Genomic DNA, 20,313 nt, shown 5'->3' with positions numbered 1-20,313 from the left:
ATGACTCAGGCCTCCTCCACCTGCTCCCACACTGGGCCTTTGCCGGGGAGCAGCCCTGCTGCCTCCCTGCGTGGTTTCTATCTGTCTGCCCATCCCTTTCTTCTACCGTCACCCCCCGAATGCATCCCAAGCTCCTCGAATCTAGAAAAGCGTGTACAGTGGCTTCCTCCTCAGGCTCCAAAGGAGAGTGGCAGGGCCGGGGAGAGGTCGCCCCGGAGCACAGCCACCTGTCAGGGGCACAGCCACAAACCTCCAGGCTCGGGCCAGGTCAGGCAAGGCAAGCTCAGCCCAGCAGTCAAGGGAGACCCCAGAAAGTCTCAGGCGCTGCCTGTTATCTGCGTGGGGTGTGGTAGGGCATGGAGACAGACGCCAGGCTGGCAGGAAATGCTTCTCTGCAGAGGTGAATGGTGAAGGAGCCCAGGAAGGCTGCTTGACCACAGTTCCTCGTTGTGGCCGTAGCTCCTCTGAAAGGAGAGCAGAGTATCCTGTCTTTGTGACAACAGCACAAGGCCTTGTGCCCAGGTGAGGCTCTGCAGGTCCTAGCATCCCTCTCGCCCCTGGATCCCACCCTGTCTCCTGCTTCTACCAGTACCTCTCCCTCCTCCACTGCTTCCCTTAGGGATAAGCCCCCAAGGCACAGTGTGAGGAGGCCTCCAGCCTGGTCTGGGGCTCTCGTTCTTCTTGCCACCACTACCCTGTTCCCACGGGAGCCCTCCTACCTACACTCTTCCACCTGAGGGTAGATACAGGCCAGGGTCTTGGACCTCCGAGCTCCTCCTGGACAAGCTAGAGCCCTGAAGAGAATTGCACCCTGGAAGAATGAGGACCCTCAGTGGACTGGCTCTGAGCCACCAGGCAGCCTGCAATCTGGGCCCGACTTGGCCTCTTCCTCACAGAGCCTTAGGCTGGGGCACCCAACGGTCAGCCTCCATCTGCTTCCCGAGGCCCCCCAGCAGGGCCACCTGAGCACCCCCAGGCCATCCTAGACTTCTCTGCAGCTTTACATGAAGAGAAACACACACATACTCCTCTCACCCCCCAAAGACCTGCCCCCTGCCCCCCCTCTTCTTTGGAGACTAAGAATAAGCTATTTCCCTGAGTGATTGACACCATCCTTGGAGTGATTTTACTCTGGAGGCACAACCCTGTCTTGATACCAGTCCGTAGCTACAAATGCATCTAACACATGTCACACCCACCCTGTGAGCCTTCCTGCCAGGAGGTCAGGGCACAGGTCTGAGGGCGGGGCTCACTCGCCCTCCTCCCGCTGGAGAAGTCTGGGGACCCCAAAGCCCACTTTGCCTTGGTAGGGCTCAGGATGGGCCAGGGAAGTAGAGGCTCCTCCCATCCTCCAGGCCCAGGGCACAGGATCCTGCACCCCACCTGCCTCCACTGGTGATGCAGGGGGGAGGGGCAGTTGGCACTGCCCACTGGGACATGCCACTCACTGGGTCAGCTCTCCCCCACCCCAGACCACACCCTGCCAGCTGACAGGCAGCCCCCAACCTGGGTGCCCCCAAGCTTCTGCCACAGAGGGAGCCCAGAGGGCCAGAGACATGGCTGTTACTTTGTGAAGGGTACCAATTTGATGTCCAGTCCCAAATGAAGCCTCCCCTTTGGCCCATCCAGCCACGGCGCTGCCAGGCAGCCTCAATGCCCTGGTCCCGCCCTCAGCACCCTCGGAACCTGGCACCCTGCTGCTTGGGGCCAGGCCCCGTGGCTCAGCTGTGGGGTGGACAGCCGTGGGGCTGCCTCCATCCACAGTGAATGGAACTCATTCATGTGCGTGGCCCAGCCTCCCAGCCCTCCTTCCAGTGTGAAAAGCTGAATTCACAGTTCCCATGAACAAACACTCCAGGCTTCACTACAATGGGCAGACTTGAGCTTAACCAGGTTACAACAAAACTGAGGCCTCATCCTAGAGATGAGGAAACTGAGACCCAGGAAAGGACAGAGCCTCCCCGGGCTCTGGAACCCCAGCTGAGCCAGGGCCAAGGCCTGGCCCCCCGCTGCATCCCCTCCACCACCCTTCCCAGCTTGCCTATGCTGCAGCTCCGTGCCTTTCCCTGCCCTACCCACCCCCCTCTAAGGCCCAGTAGGGAGGCCCTCTTTTCCAGGAAGCCTCCCCTTTTATCTCAGTCATGCTCACAATGGCTACTTGCAGCCACAGTGCCTGGCCATGGGGACTCAGCTTTCTCTGCATGTCACACTTTCATCCTCAGCCACCCTGTGAGGAGGCACACTAACAGACCTCATTTTATAGGGGGATGGGGGAGACTGAGGCTCAGGGCAGCTAAGAACCAGTGGCTGGCAGATCGAGTTCACCCTCATCGGCCACTCCCCAGCCACCACATCACCTCATTTATTTCATCCTGCCCAGGATGGGCTCGTTGAGAACAGGGATGTTGGCTCATCTCTCCATCTCCCTTAGGCTTAGAACAACATCGCACATAGAAGGGCCCCTGGAGCAGGTCTCCCAGGGAGATAAGGAAGGAGTGAGGAATGCACGGGCTCAGCAGTGAAGGGTGTTGAAGTATTGGCAGGCTGGGGTTTCCAGGTCCCGAGCCCCAGGGTTTAGGCTGGTCCCGGGAAGAGTTGAAACCTTGACATCACCTGCATTTTATGTGAGGTCTAAGGCTGGAGACCCCTGTGGACGCCTGGTTGGACCATCTGGCCTTACCCTGTGCTGTGACCACAGTGAGCCCTCCACCAGACCCTGGGGGTGTGGGAACCTGGTGGAGAGGGAGCAGACAGGGAGACAGGATGGGTCAGTACAGGGCAGTCCCCCAGTTGGCCTCCCCTGTGTTCCGAGGGTCTGGTTGATGGCCTGTTCAGCATGAGTTGGCATTTGCATATGGCTGCCCCAAACCAGTGTGACCTTGGAGGGTAGGCAGGTACTGGTCCTGTCACCCCTGGAATGTGTGTCCACACAGGAGAGGAGGGCGTTGGGAACAGGATGAACTGGACCAGTGTCCTAGGAGGACTATAGAGCTGGGAGCTGGCATGGAAACCAACGCTAAATGTGCCCAGACCCAGGGGGCCCAAAGGGAGCAAGGAGCAGCATCTGCACAGCCTGCTTTTTCCTGGAACAGGACAATGGGGGACCCGTGTGATGATAGCAGGGCAGCGAGGTTGGCTGAGCATCTGCATCAGGTCGGGCACACCTGGACAAGTGCCACACAGCCTGTGGCTCGCCCACCCTACGATGGGGTCCTCAAGGGCCAAGAGGTAGGTGGAAGACCCAGGGCCCCACAACCAATGACAAAAACAGCAAGTGTGAGTCCGTGTGCATTTTCACCACGGAAAGCCACCCCGCTTTGTGAGGCTGGTATCCCTGCATTCTCCCACGTGAGGGGCTGAGGCGCTGAAAAGCGAGCATCTTGCCCAGAGTGACACAGGCTAGAGGCGGTCCATGCAAGGCACCTCGGAGCAGGTGAGGGCCAGGAACAGGGAGTCACATGGAGGGAGAAAGATGAGAACACCCAGATCATGAAGGGCCAGTGTGCCCCTTCTGAGGGGTCCAGATTTTGCCCCAGGAGCTCAGTCAGGAAATGTGGGGTTAGAGAGGGTTTCAGAGTGTGCCCGTGCCCCTTCCCTATCGGTCCTCAGTCCAAGGTAGTCAGTGAATCACCACATACACGACCTGGGTCCTAACAGAACACCTGTGGTGGCCTGTGAGGAGAGAATAGTAAGGACCCTGCCCCCTGGCACCCTGAGCTACAGGGTGTCTGTCAGGAAGGGTGGGTGCAGTGGATGGAGGTCAGAACTGGAGGCTCTGAGGCCCAGGCCTCTTTCTCTTGCCCACCTGCCCACAGTTTGGTGCTGCTGGAAAGTGATGAGTATGTTACTATGCGGGTTGGCTAGGCTATGGTAAAGAGATAGGGCCCCCCACCCCTAGTCCACCCCAAAGGCATATTAAGCTGCAGATATGCTGCACACCAGACCCCACACTCACAGATTTTGGAAGCAAGCTGCATGACGCTCAAGAAGCTGGCGCAGGCTTTGGGAGGGAGGTGGGGTGGCCCATAAGCAGGGAGGGCTAGAGGCTGAAAGGAGCCCCCAGGGGGACAGGTTAGAAAGACTCAAGGCAGGCTGGTAGCCTGGTAGTCATTAGGTAGCACCCTGGGCTGGCTGAGCCCAGGTCTGCAATCAGGCCTCTTCAAGCAGCCCACGGAGCTGCTCCTGCAGTGGGGCCCGTGGCATCCCCACTGAGAGGAGACAACAGACACCCCTGTGCCAGTGGCATGGGAGGGTACCTACTGCGCACCAGCAGCCACAGAGCAAGGCCCGACAGACCCAGGCTCTTCTTGCACCGTGCCTTCATTCCTCCTCACGGTGGTCCTGGCATTAAATGCCATGACCATCCCATTTTATAGATGAAGAAACTAAGGCCCAGAGCAGAGAAATGACTTATCTAAGGCACATCAAAAAACTGATGGTGACAGTGAACACCAGGTCTCTGGCCCCAGACCCTGACTGTACCTGTAACTATGGACAGGGAACAGCCCTTTGGTGACAACAGGAGAGCCTTTGTAGAGCACCAGAACCAAAAGGCAACATTCCCCTCACCACATGCAGGCTCCCCTTCATATCGCAGCTCACCCTGGCATGGGCCTCAAAATGAAGCTAGTCCAGGCCACCATGGCTGCTGTCACATGGTATCCACGTGTCAGATGAAGGCCTCCTCCAAGTTCAGCATGGAGCAAAGACCCCAGACTCACAGGCCAGTGAGCTCCTTAGGAACAGCTCATTAAGGGCCCCTGGGTGGCTCAGTTAGTTGAGCATCTGCCTTCTGCTCTGGGATCAATCCCCACACTGGGCTCCCTGCTCAGCGGGGAGTCTGCTCCTCCCTCTCCCTCTGCCCTTCCCCCCCCCCCCCCCCCATGCTCACTCACTCCCTCCCTCTCTCGAAAATAAATAAAATCTTACCGGAAAAAAAAAAAAAAAAAACCTAAACAGGTCATTAGGTCCAGCCTGGTGACATCCACAGGCCACCTGGGGGAAAGTCTGTTCAGTGGCATTGAGCATATTTGGACCCATCTGAGTAGGAGCTTTCAGCTTTCTTTGCAAATGGCCAAGAAATGACTTCTTTACCACCCAGGGACTACATGCAGCCACCCAGCTGCCTCCCTCTGTCTGACATGCTTTGTGACAATCACTGATTTCTCACCATTGGGCAGTTAAGACTCCCACCATTGCCCAAGCTTCTGATGGGAATCATCTGTTCTGCATTATTTATATAAATGAATGTGCAGACAAACCCCAGACTCCTAGAAAGTGCTGTCTTGCTGGTGAACAGGCCCTGGGGAGAGCTGGTGGGCATCAGAGCCCCAGGCTGGCACTGCTGGCAGCTGCTAGTGGGTGTGCTTCCTCCTGGGTGAAGCACCCATGACCACTGCTCCACTGGCAGCTGGAGCAGTAAAGGCAGGGAGGGCTTCTTGCTGGAAGAGAACACCTGGTTGGTAGACACCAGACTCTTAGCTGAGCCCTGGGATCAGCCTGTCCAGGCCTCCATCTCTACATGTGTGAAATAGGTAGCCCCCCTGCTTGCAGCACAGCTGTGGCCTGCAGGCTTCTCGGATTCTGGATCCAAGAGGATGTTTGTGTCTGGCTAATGGAAGTTTCACAGCATAAGGAAGTGATCCGCTAGCAATGATTCCATAGCTACTGCTGGCTGCATTTGCCCTGGGAGCCCAGCAGCCCAGCTGGACCACACGAGGATGGTGACCAGTCCTGTCTCAACACCTCTGGGGCCACCAGCAGCAGCTCTGACCCACAACACCAAGTGGGCAGGGTCACAAGGGAAGTGGGTGGCAGGGGGAGACGAATGAGGCATAGTTGGTGTCCAGGCTGTGCACAGCCACCAAGGGGCCAGGGGGTAATGCCAGGGGAGGCCCTAGAGGTCAGACTGGGGGACTGGGACTTTATCCTGGTATGGGGCATAGAGCCAGACATGTGCTGTAGGCAAGTGAACAGGAATATGGGGCGGAAGAAGTCACCGGAGCTTCTAGGAAGAAGAGGCCTTTAGCGAGGCCACAGAGGGTGTGCGGAGCATGGAGAGAGGAGGAGGGAGGCCCCGTGGCACTCATCCCTCCCATACTCACACTCGTGTGTGCTTCACAGTTTCCAGAGTGATAGCCCAAAATAGCACGTTCCTTCTTCAGTGATCTGTGCTTTGAGGTGCCAGGACACGGCTCTGCCCACTTGGGATGGAATGCAGGAGTGCACGTGCCACAGTGACAGCACCATGGGCACCGAGGCAAAGGGCCCCACCCTGCCCACGCATCACCTCCTGGGCTTGGCTCCTCCTCAGCAGAGGGGCCTCATGTGCAGTTACAGGGGGCCCTGGCATGGTGGCACCCCATGTGGGCCATGAGCACCCAGGGAGCAGTAGGGGATGACAGGTGGAGTACAGCATCTAGCCCAGGGCTTCTCGAACTCCAGTGCTCACGTGTGTTTCTGCAAGCTGGCACCTGGTCAGTGTGTCCCACAGTCTGCTGAATCCTGCCTGGCAGGGCCCATGCAGGCAGGATATCTACACAGATAGAGGTCTTGTGGTGATTCTTTGATGCTCATCATCTCCCAGGTGTGTAAATAGTGGCCAGTGTGGTTACACATGCTTTGTCCCAAGGAAGAGAGAGAAGCCAAGCCCCAAAAGCCAGAAAAGCAAAAGGAGCCCAGGAGCAGGCAAGGGCCCCACGATGAGGGAGACTCCTGCTAGGCCGTAGCCATCATATGAGCGTTTGCAAGACACTGCCAAGGACATGGCTGCCGTGTAAGGAAAGTGCCTGAGTTCCCAGACTTCCAAGTAAGGAACGTGAGGCTCAGAGAGATGTCTAGGGTCCAGAAAGCCTGCCAAGAGCTGTCTGTGGGACGGAGGTTCACATGAGACAGGAAGGACGAACCCAGGGTGTGTGCTGAGCAGCTGAGATGGCCACGGGGAAGGAGGGGCCGTGTGGCCTGTTGGCTGCTCCAGTGCCACACAGGGCCTGCCCTCAAAGGACTGACCAGCAGAGGCCTTCGTGCGAGCACTGGCTGGCACACAGGCACTGTGTCAGCCTGTGGAGGATGCCCTCCTGCCCCTCTACTTCCAGACTCCACAGCCTGTCCAGAGCTGCTGGCTTGGACCAGGTATAAGAGCCACCCTGGCTCTCCCCCAGAGTGGCCCAGCAGATACCCATTCTAGGACCCTGGCCACGCCCTGTCTCCTCTGCCTGCCTCCCACGCTGTGAACTCCCAGCCCTGGGCACTGGCCTGCTGGTGCCCACCTTCCTGCTGATGGCCAACCCATCCCCCTCTACTGAGTCCTGGGCCCCTGGCATGAGAGCTGGACCTGTCACTGGCCCTTAGGGCATGCTCAGCAAGCGTTTGCTCAATGAATTAATGCATGCGTGCTAATAACCGCATCTGTTATTTATCTGATGTGAAATTTGGGGTCAGAAGCACAGCCCCTGATTATGACATCATTCCTAAGAGAATTGATAGCTCTGTTAGGCTTTACAGTGTGGCTTCCAGGAATCCATTAGAGCTAATTACTCTCCAGTAGAATGTGACATTCCTAGACCACCACTTATCTCACATTTGGGAACATTGTGTGGCTCCTCCAGGCTCTACTGGGGTTGGGGATCCTGCATCTTATTTCCATAGAAAGGTCACTCCCCTCCCTTCCCTCAAGACCTGAAACCACTCACTCTCCAGAGTTTCTGATACTCCTGAGCTCAGTCTAAACAAGGCACATTGGTTTTGGAAAACATGCTCTCCAAGGTGCTACACGGAATCTCAGGGCAGCTTCTTGGACAGGTACCCCCGAGCATCCTCTCCCCCACGTAACCCGGTTCCTTCTCCGCACCGATGCTGTTAGACTGTGTACCTAAGACAATTTGGGATCTCCAGGAGAGCAGGGCTTCACTGAGGCATCCTCCTGGACACTCCCACCTGGGGTGACCTCACTTAGGCCAACAGTGCTGTCCATCCACACTGCAGGGAGCCTGAGCTCCTGGCTGTGGAACTTGGAGCACATTTCCTGCCTCTCCAAGTCTCAGTTACTTCATCTGTAAAATGGGACTAGGAAGGTGCAAGGTTTGAAAAGCTGGCGTGCCACGGCCACATCATATGCACCAGCCGCGGCTTCCTTCGTCATTATCACATGACTGGTGATGTTATCTGGTCAGAGTCCTTAAATCCGCCTCAGATCTAAACTAAACTAGCTCTGAGCTTTGTTTGGACATTTGGCTCGTGCATTTTATTTTAAAATGGCAGCTTTCAAAAAAAAAACAAAAAATAAAAAATAAAAAAAAAATAAAAATAAAATGGCAGCTTTCGCCATAGTAACTCAGCAGCAGTCCTTTTAGAAGCTAGAGTTGTCAGTCCTCTGTGGAAACGGCGGGCTTGGGAGTCAGATGCGTTATGTTCCTTAAAATCTCAGTCACTACAACCCATTTAAGGTCCTCTGAAAGAAGAGGTGTGAATAAAGGGCAGTGCCACTGGGGTCTCTGAGCCTCCTGGGCCGCTGTCCTCACTTGAGCCCAGTGGCGTGGCAGAGGCAGGGGGGTCCGGGCCTTCCTCAACTCTCTGGACTGGAGCCTTGGGCCTTGGGGGCGCAGGCTCTCCACTCAGAGATCGGGCTGAGGACTGACGGTACCGGGTGACAGGATCGAGACTTGGAGGACAGGCCGATGCCCAAGAGGGCCAGACTTGCCGGCAGGGCAGGAGCCTGGCCACACTCACATAGCGAGAGAGACGTGATGTGATGGCAGCTCCAGGCCCGAGCTAGCACGGGACAGCAGGAGATGGGGCCCTCCGCGTGAGTATGGAGTTGCACAGGTCCCTACAGCGGTGGGGAGGCCATGCAGCAGCACCACGCCACAAAGGAGGGTCCAGCTAAGCAGGACAGCCCCTTACAAACAGGTGTCAAGGTGCCGAGGACAGCCCCTTACAAACAGGTGTCAAGGTGCCAGCAACTTTAGGGGCTCGAGAGCCCAGGGGACGCAGGTGAAGACAGACCTGGCCTGGCAGAGAAGGACTGCCCGGCAGAACGGTACTAGGGAGACCCTCCAGGGGGCCTTCTCCCGGGAGGGCTGCGGGCCTGGGGCCTTCCCACACTGCACCCCCTGATTAACACCGGAATTGTCCTGCCCGCAGAGTCGAATGGCAGAGAGCCTGCGCCTCTTTGACTCCATCTGTAACAACAACTGGTTCATCAACACTTCGCTCATCCTCTTCCTGAACAAGAAGGACCTGCTGGCGGAGAAGATCCGCCGCATTCCGCTCACCATCTGCTTCCCTGAGTACAAGGGCCAGAACACGTACGAGGAGGCCGCTGTCTACATCCAGCGGCAGTTCGAGGACCTGAACCGCAACAAGGAGACCAAGGAGATCTACTCCCACTTCACCTGTGCCACCGACACCAGTAACATCCAGTTCGTTTTTGACGCGGTGACAGACGTCATCATACAGAACAATCTCAAGTACATAGGCCTTTGCTGAGGAGCCGGGCTGGCCGGCTGGCCTGTGGCGAAACCCCCCGGGGTGTCACACCCCCCCTCGCGCTAGGGAGACCCAGCCCAGGGGCAGAAGACGGGGGCCTGAGGAATGGCCCCCCCCGTTCCCGCAAACATAAATATATATGGATAGATTGCTAGGTAGGTAGACACACACACGCGCACACACACGGTCTGGAGATGGCAGTTCCCCGAAGCGCTGGAGCCTCTAGGAGACTTCGGCCGCTGTCACCAGGTTCACTACAGGCCCTTCCTGCCCCGTCACCTTGCCTTCCCGAGTCGGCCCTGCTCTGCATGGGGGTCCCCGTGGGACTCTGAGGAGACGCGGCTGGGTCATCCGGAGGAAGCCGGCTGCGCCCAAGCGTCGGACTGGGGACCTTGCTGCTGACCCGGAGGGAGGACCGGAGCAGGGTCCATGCGCCTTCCCCGCTGGCCCGCCCTGTACCACGGCTGTTCTGGAACCCGGGTGCAAGGCCAGACGACAGCACTAACCAGACCTCTAGCCACTCACAGCTCTTTTTAAACAGCTTCAAAATATGCAGCAAAAATCCACACAATAACACGAGTGGCACCATTTGTCTCAAACTAGGCCAGCTGGGTTCCAGCTTTTCTTCTACTAGTCTGATGTTTTATAAATCAAAACCTGGTTTTTTCTTCTCCGACATCCTTTTTTTTGGCCAAATCTCGTGGTGTTTCGCAGAAATACGGAAAATTTCAAATGCAGTTGAGTATTCTTTTTTAAAATGCAGATTTTCAAAACCTATGTTTTTTTTTCAGGTGGTCCTTTTTTGTGTCTGGCTTGCTGAGTGTAAAAGTTGTTATCTGAATGAGTCTGTCCCTCTGCTCCCGAGCGACACTGGGGCGGACAGCCGCCCTACGGCAGCGTCGCGGGGCCGCGTTGTACATAAGCCCGTGCAGCGTCCTCTTGTTACGGTGCGGTTTCTGCTTCGTTTTTATTTCAGAAAAATAAACGTGATGTATTTAAAGAAGGTTCTTCACCTAGGAGCGAATGAACAATAGCTAATGTCTTGGTATCTAAAGAGTAAATTATCCGTGGCTTTGCAAGTGGAGGAAAGGGGGAGCGAGAGATGGGGCCCCAGCCCCCACATGCCCTACACCTGAGATGGGCTGAGAGCCACGACAATTCCTGTGAAGGCTCAGCCGGCGCAGCCTGAGGGAGGCCCTGCTGGGACCTCGCACTCTGGCCCTTCCTGTCCCAGGGCCTGTGGCACCCGCCACCACCGAAGGACCTTGGCCCAGGGCCGCATGTAAATATGAACCCCCGCCGTCAAGAGGGAAGGCACCGCCAGAGCCCTTGCCAAATCTCCTTTGCCCTCAGCCTCTGTTCGGTACCTGTATGTCCAAGGTCAGTGCGTGGAATCACAGCCAAGGACTTTAAGAGATGTACGGAGGGAAAGAGGAGCTGGTGATTGTATGAAAGTTAAAGATTGTCTACTTTAAGAAAATAAAATATCCTGAATGAGCTAAGCTTTGTCCTGGCGTGCTGTGAGTGTGTGCAGCTGGCCTGTGGGAGCGTGCCCGGAGACACACTGTATGCCCAGCTTGCTTTCTCTCCCCCAATCCACACATTCATGCAGAATCACTTGGAAATGACCATCAAGAATAAACAACCTCAAGCAAAGAAAGAAACTGCAAGAGATGGGGGCCCTGTCTGGCCCATGTGTCTAGAGAGGCTGAGGTTTGGGGGCGATGATGGCTGCGAGACCCCGCACCCAGCACTGGCCCAGGCTGCACTGTCACCCAGACCCCTCACACCCCAAGACACCTCTGCCAGGACGCTAGAGGTGGGAGGGTGCTGCAGGATGTGGGGAGAAGGGGTACCCCACTGTCCTGTCTGCTGACTCTGGCTTGTGGGGTTAGAGGCATCTCCATGTGGTGGAAAGCACTACTGAATAGTCCAGCAAGTTTGTTCAGCCTGCATCGGGCTCCTTACAGATTGTTTGAACACTTCTACCGCAGCAGGGTGTCAGCTGTGACCCATTTTACAGACGAGGAAAGGTGCCCAAGGTCCAGGTCAGGGACTGGTGGGGCAGAGAGGCAAGTGCATCCGGAATTCTGGGGTTCTTGCCTGGCTGGCTCTGATGCTGATCACCCTGCCCCCAGACAGGATCCCACGGGGACCACAGAGCCACCCTGCACCTCCTCCTCGAATCCAGGGCCCACATAGAGCCCCGAGTGAGGACCAGCAGGTGGAGACACACCCGCGTGCACGCACGCGAATACACATCACACAGACACACATCCAGATTGGGCTCTCTCCCTCCCCCACCCCTGAGCCCTCGTGGGGATTCCCTTCACGCCTTCCCACATCACCAAACAGCAAAAATCCAAGGGGACTTTTGTATAAGAAGAAATAGCGTGTGACTTAAAATCTTTGAGACTTATTTTACGCTTTTAATGCCAACTGTGAAAAGAGCAGTAATTTCACCGTGAGCATCCTTCACCTAAAAATACACAGCTAGGAGGAAAATAGGAAGACTGTGCCTTCTCTCCTGATGTGCTCAGGGATGGGAGGTGCTTTCCCAGGCCAGTGCTCCGGTGCCCAGAGCCCAGTCAGCCAACTTCCAGGGCCCTGCTCTCCACTGCAACCTGTCTGTACGGCTTTTTTTTTTTCTTTTAAACTTATTATGTGAATTACTACATGAACCGCCCCTCCTTGCCTCATTTCCCTGACAACTCTGATAGCTATGTTTCCTGTATTCTCTTCTTCCATAACATGATGCGTTCAGTGTTTTATTTTTCATTTCGTATGTTGCCTATTTTTATTGAAGTATAATTGACATACAATCCTGTCAGTTTCAGGTATATCTCAGAGCGATTCAGTATTTTCATATATGCTATGAAATGAGACCCACGATAAGTCTGGTCACCTGCTGTGCTGGTTCTTCCTCTCGTGGGCCTGCTGCATCCTGCTTTTGCCTTGCTAATCACACTGACATGCTTTTTCCCATTCCCACAGTCCAAGACTGTCTATCTCTCAGGGCTCAGCCCGCTGCATGTTGGATGTCCCCTCCCTCCCACACTCCTCTGCATAAAGCACCCATGCCAGGGCGAGGTGGGAAGGGGACCTGGCACAGTCTGACCCACTTTCTCCCTCCACTGTACCCAAATAGTGCCCAGTGTGGAGAAGGCACCTGCTAACCTAAAAGTCCAGGAAAGGTTCACCTATGGTGGCATCAGCCAGAGGAAAATGAGCTGTGGGACCAGCAGCAGAGGGACAAGTGAGAGAAGACCAGAGTTGGCGGGAGCGCGATCCTAAGGGGAGAGGCTCTACCCTGTGCAGGAGGAGCTGGCCCAGCCTCGCCCTCTGCACATGACTGACCACAGCCAGGTCCTGCTATGTGGCCCAAGACTCCCTCTCATAGGGCACACCACCGTGTGGGCTCCAGGGTATGCCACCAGTCCCTGTAGCTCTTGTGGTCACCTGGGATGGAGCGATGGCTCAGTGACAATAATCCCAGCTTGCCTCGGCGACTGCTCACCACATGGCCCTAGCTTAACCTGGTACACACTTGTCTGATTCGACCCTCCCTGACTCCTGGGAAGCCAAGATTACTGGCTCTGTTTTATTGAGGAGAAAGCAGAGACCCAGAGGGGAGATGACTTCCCAGCATCACATGGTGTAACAAGTGGCCCGACCAGGCCTGGGTCTATCTTCCCTGGAGCCCATGCAAGGCCCTGGCCATCTAAGACAAAGGGGCAGGAGGTACAGGTCTGCTGACTCCGGGGCAAGTGCTGGAGAGGGCCGTGGTCCACCATGAGGACAAGGGGACCCCACCAAGGCTGGACAACAACTGGGGCACTGGCCTCACTAAAAGGTGAGCTGGGCGAGGGGCTTCAGTGCTGAGGTAGGTGAGGCCAGGCACCAGCTGCTTCTGCCCAGAGCATGCCCAGAAATATTTGATCTTTGTGTAACAAGCTATCCCAAACCTCCTGGGAATATGAAAACCTTGTGGAGGGGCTCTTGGTGGCTCAGTCGGTTTACCGTCTGCCTTTGGCTCAGGTCATGATCTCAGGATCCTGGGATACAGCCCGAGTTGAGCTCCCTGCTCTGCAGGGAGTCTGCTTCTCCCTTTCCCTCTGCCGCTCCCCCTGCCCATGTATACATGTGCACCCGTTCTATCTCAAATAAATAAAATACAAAAACCACATAGAGAGAGCTGAGAAAGACTGCCCGCCCCAAGAGAGCCCACGAGAATAGCTGCTGGGGCTCCCACCTTCATTGGGCCAGACAGGGAAAGGCTCTTCTGGCTGGAGCAGGCCACTGGATGAGGAGGGGGAAAAGGTGAGGGGGCATCTAAAGCAGGTGCACCAGGCTGGGAACCAACTGGGCAGTGCCACTGTTGGTGGGCATTGTCCTTTGCTGAGTCTTGGAAGGGGACAACTGCCCACCACAGGCTGAGGACAGGACATGTGTGGGACCTGCTGTACCCCGTCCTGAAGGCAGATGAGCAAGGACAGGGCCACCCCTCTGGGGCAGCCAGCCCCATCCCTGCACTCTGTGGTGTCAGAGCCAGGAGGAGCAGGGGGTTGCTCTGGGCAACCACACACACAGCCCCCAAAGGGTAGAGGGGTGCAGCAGCTTTCCTGCTCAAGGCTGCCTGGCTGAGGCACCTTGCAAAGGGGCAGAGCACCTTGATTTGCTCCTCCCGCAGCCCCTCCCTCTAGGCTTCTGCTCCTCCCACTGCTTCAGCTTCCATGTCCCCCGCACCTCAAATTTACCAGGATCAAAACTGTACCTGACATCAGGCCTGGTAAGGCCTGTCTCTCCCCAGGCCCATGCTGCTCCTTTCTGAGTCTGAGGAGTCCGTCCCCATAGGAGAGGCCTGAGCACAGCCTCTCTGCCTCCCTCTCCACTCCCTGGCCGGTGCCCTCCTGTGGGCAGGGAGGGGCACCTGTTTTGACCCCCACGGCCCAACCCAAGCCAGGCTGCACACAGGATGTAGGAGACAGAGTGGTCCCTGCACCGTGCTGCTGCCATAGCTCAGTGCAAACTCACAGGTGCCCCAAGTCACCCTGGTTCCAGGCCACAGTCTGAAGGTCCAAGGGGCCTGGCCATGGCCAGTGGGACCCTGATGCTATTCAGCAGCACCCCAAAATCTAGTTCCAGAAGAATCCTCAATGTCGGCACTGGAGTTCTCTCCTATAATGCCTGGCCACAGAACAAGACCTGTTTCTCTGTGGGGTTAGCAGAAACGAGGGAGCAGGGACACCTGGGTGGCTCAGCGGTTGAGCATCTGCCTTGGGCTCAGGGCGTGATCCCGGGGTCCTGGGATGGAGTTCCACATTGGGACCCCACATGGAGCCTGCTTCTCCCTCTGCCTGTGTCTTCTCTGTGTCTTTCATGAATAAATAAAATCTTTTTTAAAAAGAGAAACAAGGGAGCAGACAAGAGATTCTCCCAGAATTCCCAGCAGTCACCCAGCTGACAGGGACCCTGGGCTGGGGGCTTCTGCATGGCGATAGCCTCTACAATCCTGGTTTCTGGTCCCCTGACTAGCAGCACCCAGGGGGGCCTGAGAGTAGAGCCAGGCCCTGCCAGGCAGTCATCGGTCCTGTGGCACCCCCTGCTGGTCACTCTGGGAAACCACACAGCCGGCCCCAGGGGGCCGGGGCAAGGATTTAGGGGGAAGACCTCTGTTCCCCTACAGGTACCGCATACTACAGACAAGCAATTGAGGCACAGTGGCTGGAACAGATCAAGGGCCTCACATGAAGCTGTTGAATTAATGAAGGACGGATGGAGTGAATTGCCACAAATAACTAACAAATGATGCTTTAAAATATGGCATAAAGCTGGCTAACTCTAATATTTCTTTTGAGTGCCAGGCACTGTGCCAGGTGCAGAGGCTACCTTCTGGTGTGGCAGTGGGTAGAAAGCCCATTCTAATGACCATCAGTAGGTGAGCCAGCTGAGTCCAGACTATGCCGGGCCCACAGGCACACGTACTGCGGTGCTCCGTGATGAAGCCGAGGCTCCGACCCAAGGTCACACGCTGGTTAAAAGCACAGCCACTGAAGTAAATGCACTCACCCCACTCAGAGGTCCAGCAAGGAGACCCCCTGGGACCCAGCCACACTGACCAACCCAGAAGCCACAATACTCAGAGTCCCCCCAGGGGGACCTCTTGGGGGCATCCGCCACACCGTATGTCTCCCTCTCTCCCTCCAGCTGCCACGCCCTTCCCCAGCCCTGCCATCACCCCCACTGCTGCATATCCCTCACCCGAGTGTCCCTGGCCTCCCCTCCCGGCACACCACAGACAATGAGCAGCACCCGAGAAATCCTGTGATAGAAGGTGTGGCTCACCACTAGGGAGCTTTGTCAGAACCATGCACCCCCCTACCCCTTATTATGCACCCCGTGCTTATGGATTCCAGAACAATTCTGCAGGAAGGAGATAGGACCCTCCCCACCATAACACAGATGACTGTAGAGCTTTTATTTTTTTTATTTTTTTATTTTTTTTTCTGTAGAGCTTTTATAACTAAGACAGTGTCAGCCTGGCAAGGGCCAGACAGAGAGAACTACAAACAAACAAAAATCCAGGCCAGGTACCTCCACCAGCTAAATGTGAAAAGCGAGACTCTTACACTTTTTTTTTCTTTAACCCAGGCTTTATTTGTATTTCTTTGCTTTCACATAAATTTTCCTCAACATGTTATTACAAGGTTGATAAAGCTGAAAGAATGACACAGCAAACATTCATGTCTACAACCTAAATTCTACATTTTTGTTTATCTGCCATGGATTCAACATTTTTAATGCACTTCAACTTTCAGAATATTTTACCTCTGAACAGCAGCTCATGCATATTATCAAAAGGCATTTACTTGTTTAGCTTCAGCTAAAATTCATATACAGTGCAATACATTTGAAATACATAGTAAGAAAACTTGAAGGCCTATGTAACTCAGACTCCATTTGTATTTCTGTTGTGACTAATGATTTTGAGCATTTTTCATGTCCTCATTGGCTGTTCCTATAGCTTTGTCAAGTTTCCATTAGAATGTTTGGCTGAGTTTTTATTGAGTCTGGAGTTTGAGAATTCTTTATTCTGGACATTAGTCCTTTGTCAGGCATGTTTTAAAATGTCAAGCCTGTAATTTCTCCTAGTTTATGCCATACTTTGTTTTCTTAAAAATATTCTCATCAGAAGAAATTTTGATGTATTCTAATTTGTTTGTTTTTTTTTAAATGCTATTTCATTCTGTTGTCCTTATTTATTTATTTGGGTCTTTTTTTAAATTCAGTTTGTCAACATGTAGTATAACACCCAGTGCTCATCCCATCAAGTGCCCTCCTCAGTGTCCCTCACCCAGCTACCCCATCCCCCACCGACCTCCCCTTCTGCAACCCTTTGTTTACCAGAATTAGGAGTCTCTCGTGGTTTGTCTCCCTAATTTTTCCCACTCAGTTCTCAGTTCCCCTCCTTTCCCTTGTAATTCCTCTTACACTTTTAGAACAAAATAACGCAGAATATCTTCATGAGCTCTTAAGCAGCTCCAAATACATACACACACACACACACACACAACATTCAGTTGAACAACTACTGGGCTAATGAATAAACAAATAAACAGTGAAAAGCCACACAACAAGCCAGAAAATGGTATTTGCGATGTGTGTGGCCAACAAACGATTGGAATCCAGGATGAATGAAACACTCTCTCAAATCAATAAGAAACGGAAAAACAACTCAAAAGAATATGCTCAGGCTCCTGGGAGGCACTGGGCAGGAGAGGGGAGCCAGGGGCCTCTCCCAGTCACAGGGGATGGCAAAGCCACCCAACAGCGAAACAGCACAGCACACACCACCCGGTTGCTGGTGAGGATGTGCAATGGGCTCTCTGCAGGGGGAGGAGGGTGGGCTGGGAGGCAACTGCAGTATCCGGCCAAGCTGAAGGCCGTGCATTCTCTGGCCCCCAAAAGGATGCTCTCCTCCAGCAGAGGCCTTGGAGGGACTCCAGGAAAATCTGAGCGGGAACGCTCAGGATCAGAAACAAGCAGCCTGCCCCATCAGCAGAGCAGGGCTGAGTGCATTGAATGTGAGCGTTACGTTCAAGCTCCAGAAGGGCACGCCACAGTTAAAATAGTAAAACAGAGCCCATGACGCATGGATAAATCTCAAAATTATAACGTTAGGTTCTTTAAGTGGCAAGGGACTTCAAGTGGATAATTCAACAAGATCCATTTGCATAGAGTTTAAAACATGCAAGGCAAGATCTCTATAAGACTACATTCATGGTCACTACATTCTATAAGACTACATTCATACAAAGACCCGCATTAGAGATATAGTCAGAAATTACTGGTGCCTCAGGGGAGAGCAGGAGAAGGGGTGCTGGGTGGGGAGGGTTCACAGGGTGCTTGGAGGGTTATTACTTTTTTAAAAACAAAAATCTCAAGCAAATACAAAACATGGTAGAATGTGAAAACTTAGCAAAGCTCTAATGGTACTTGATGTTTACTATTGTCTCTGCACTTCTCGGAATGGCTTAAACAGGTGGCAATAACAAAAGAGCCTGCTGGGAGCTCCACATCCCAAGGAGGAGAGTTCCTCCGTGGTGGGCGCAGGGCATTCATTTTGCTCAGCTCTGAGCCCTGGGACTTCACCAATACCCACTGCCTCAGTGGCCCTCAGTCATGTGGTCTCAAGGGAGAACCAGCCAACGCGTGTTTGAGAAAGATCTGAGCACCTGATCCCAGACACAGATTCTGTTGGCCTAGGGCAGGACCGGGGATAAGTGGGTCCTAAGACCACCAAAGGGTTCTGTTGTCTGGCCTAGCACGCTCCCCAACACCCAGCCCAGCCCAGCTGGGAGAAGGTGTGCTTCCCAGACGGGCAGCAGCGCCAGGTCACCAAGGGCTCTGCTCCGTGTGACCTGCCTCTCTGCACCTGAGCCCACAGTCCTCTCTCTCTGGGGTCTCAGCTTAGGGAGTGCTTACACGTGGACTGGAGCATTTATGGCGCATGTCATGCAGGGCAATACCCTACATGCTTGGCAAGGATCTTCTCACTCACCCTCACTTTCGGCCTCTGAGGCAGGTAGTATCAGCCTTGCTTCAGAGATGAGGAAATAACCCATCCAAGAGCATGCAAAGAACCAGGGGAAGGGCAGGGGAAACCCAGGGCTGTCTCACTCCTGGGCTGCAATGCCTTTTGACCACCTTCAACTTAAGGCACCTCCTTTAAGGCCTTGACATCATGCCTTTCGGGGTGAGCCCTCTGTTTAAAAATGTTCACTGCACCACGTGACAGGGCAGATGTGAGTCTGACACAAATCTCAACCCTCTAGCTACGGTGGGCGGGTGGCTGTCACCCTGGACTCCGCATCTAATCTAGGAGCACCCAGCTGAGGGGGACCTCAAGCCTGGGAGAAGAGTGGCCTTTGGGGCAGGCCTTCTTTCGTCCCTAAACATGCTATGGCACACTTCCCAAAAGATGACATTTACAGGGCTATAGCCATTAGGGAAACACAAATTAAAACCAAAATGAGACACTACCACACACCCACCCACCCAAATAACGAAAATAAAGAGCCAGGAATGATCGAGTGTGGGTTGAAGATTGGGAGCATGTGGAATTCTAAGACACTGATGGTGGGAGTGTAAGTTGGTATAACTATTTTAGAGAACCATTGGTGGTACCTTCTAAAGCTGAACATAAACTTGTCCTATCCCTGGCAATTCCCTTCCTAGGTACGTCTTAAAAGAAATGCATCTATATATCCAACAAAAGACACTCAAAAGAATGTTTATAGATACCCTATTCTCGGTGGCCATACACTAGAAACAATCCAAATGTCCGTTGGCAACAAAGTAGACAAAGAAACTGTAGTATATTCATATAATGTGAATACTGTACCCAGTGCAAACCAGCAAAAAAAAAAAAAAAAAATCATAATGGATCTCAGAGGCAAAACATCAAGCAAAAAGAAAGCTAGAAACCAGATATTACAGACTGTACGTTTCCACTAAAGTAAAGCTTAAGAAGAGGCATAAAATAATCCATAGTCTTATAAAGAAAAGACAGTTTACCTTTGGGTCAGAGGTAGTCACTGGGGTGGGGCACATGGGAAGTCTTTACAGTGGTGGCGCTCCCCTATAAACCTCTTCATCTGGGTCGTGGTGCCACGGCATGTTCGCTTAGTATAATTTAATAAAACGTTAAAAAAATTTAATAAAACGTTCATGCGTTATTTGCTCCTTTTTGATATGTGTATTGTACCTTAGTAAAAAGCATAGTTTTTTTTTTTAAAGCAGGCTCTAGACAGCGATCTGCAGCATGGCATGTGAGTGACCTGGAGTGGAGACCAAGGGGCCGCCTGAGTGCCCACGGAGAGCCTACCTGAGGGAAGCTGGGCCACGTGCTTCAATGCCAGGTGCAGGTTCTCTCGACAGGCTGACTGAGGGTCATTCAGCAGGTAGGCCAAGGCAAGGATGACATCATGCTTTAAAAAGCCCTCTCTGGGGAAAAGAATACAGATTTAGATATAATTAAGCCCATGCCTGGAGAGAATTCAGTAAGACAAAGAGGAAGTTGTCCACCCAACACTCCTCCTGGGGCTTGAACTGTGTTGGCTGTCACAGGCCACATTCCTCTGGCTTCCAGGGAGAAAAAAAAGATGGGAGGTGGACTATCGAGAGAATCCCTACAGGCATGAGAGCAGTGTGGCCTGGGTGGCGTGGGAAGAACCACACACTGGAATGACACATCTCTGCCCCTTCCTTAGCTAGAGCCCTGGATCCTTCTTTCACTCTTGCCTCCTCAGCCCTCTTATCTGTAAA

At 53.9% G+C, this 20,313-nt stretch overlaps 2 protein-coding genes across 3 annotated transcripts in view; one reads left to right on the top strand and one right to left on the bottom strand.

Annotated features, from left to right (window-relative positions):
• GNAZ (G protein subunit alpha z) overlaps nt 1-10,988 on the top strand; it is a 51,055-nt gene extending 40,067 nt beyond the window's left edge. For both annotated transcript variants that reach the window (XM_041729550.1, XM_041729551.1), the window contains exon 3: nt 9,142-10,988. In XM_041729550.1, coding sequence (XP_041585484.1) covers nt 9,142-9,486 — 345 coding nt within the window. In that variant the 3' untranslated portion in view covers nt 9,487-10,988. The remainder of the gene's footprint in view (nt 1-9,141) is intronic.
• Nucleotides 1-20,313, bottom strand: part of RSPH14 (radial spoke head 14 homolog) — a 77,404-nt gene that overhangs the window by 50,663 nt on the left and 6,428 nt on the right. The window contains exon 4 of the mRNA XM_041729553.1: nt 19,874-19,992. Coding sequence (XP_041585487.1) covers nt 19,874-19,992 — 119 coding nt within the window. The remainder of the gene's footprint in view (nt 1-19,873; nt 19,993-20,313) is intronic.

This window comes from Vulpes lagopus, chromosome 14, assembly GCF_018345385.1.
Source record: "Vulpes lagopus strain Blue_001 chromosome 14, ASM1834538v1, whole genome shotgun sequence".
NCBI lineage: Eukaryota > Metazoa > Chordata > Mammalia > Carnivora > Canidae > Vulpes > Vulpes lagopus.
This window is presented reverse-complemented; position numbering and strand designations above follow the sequence as displayed.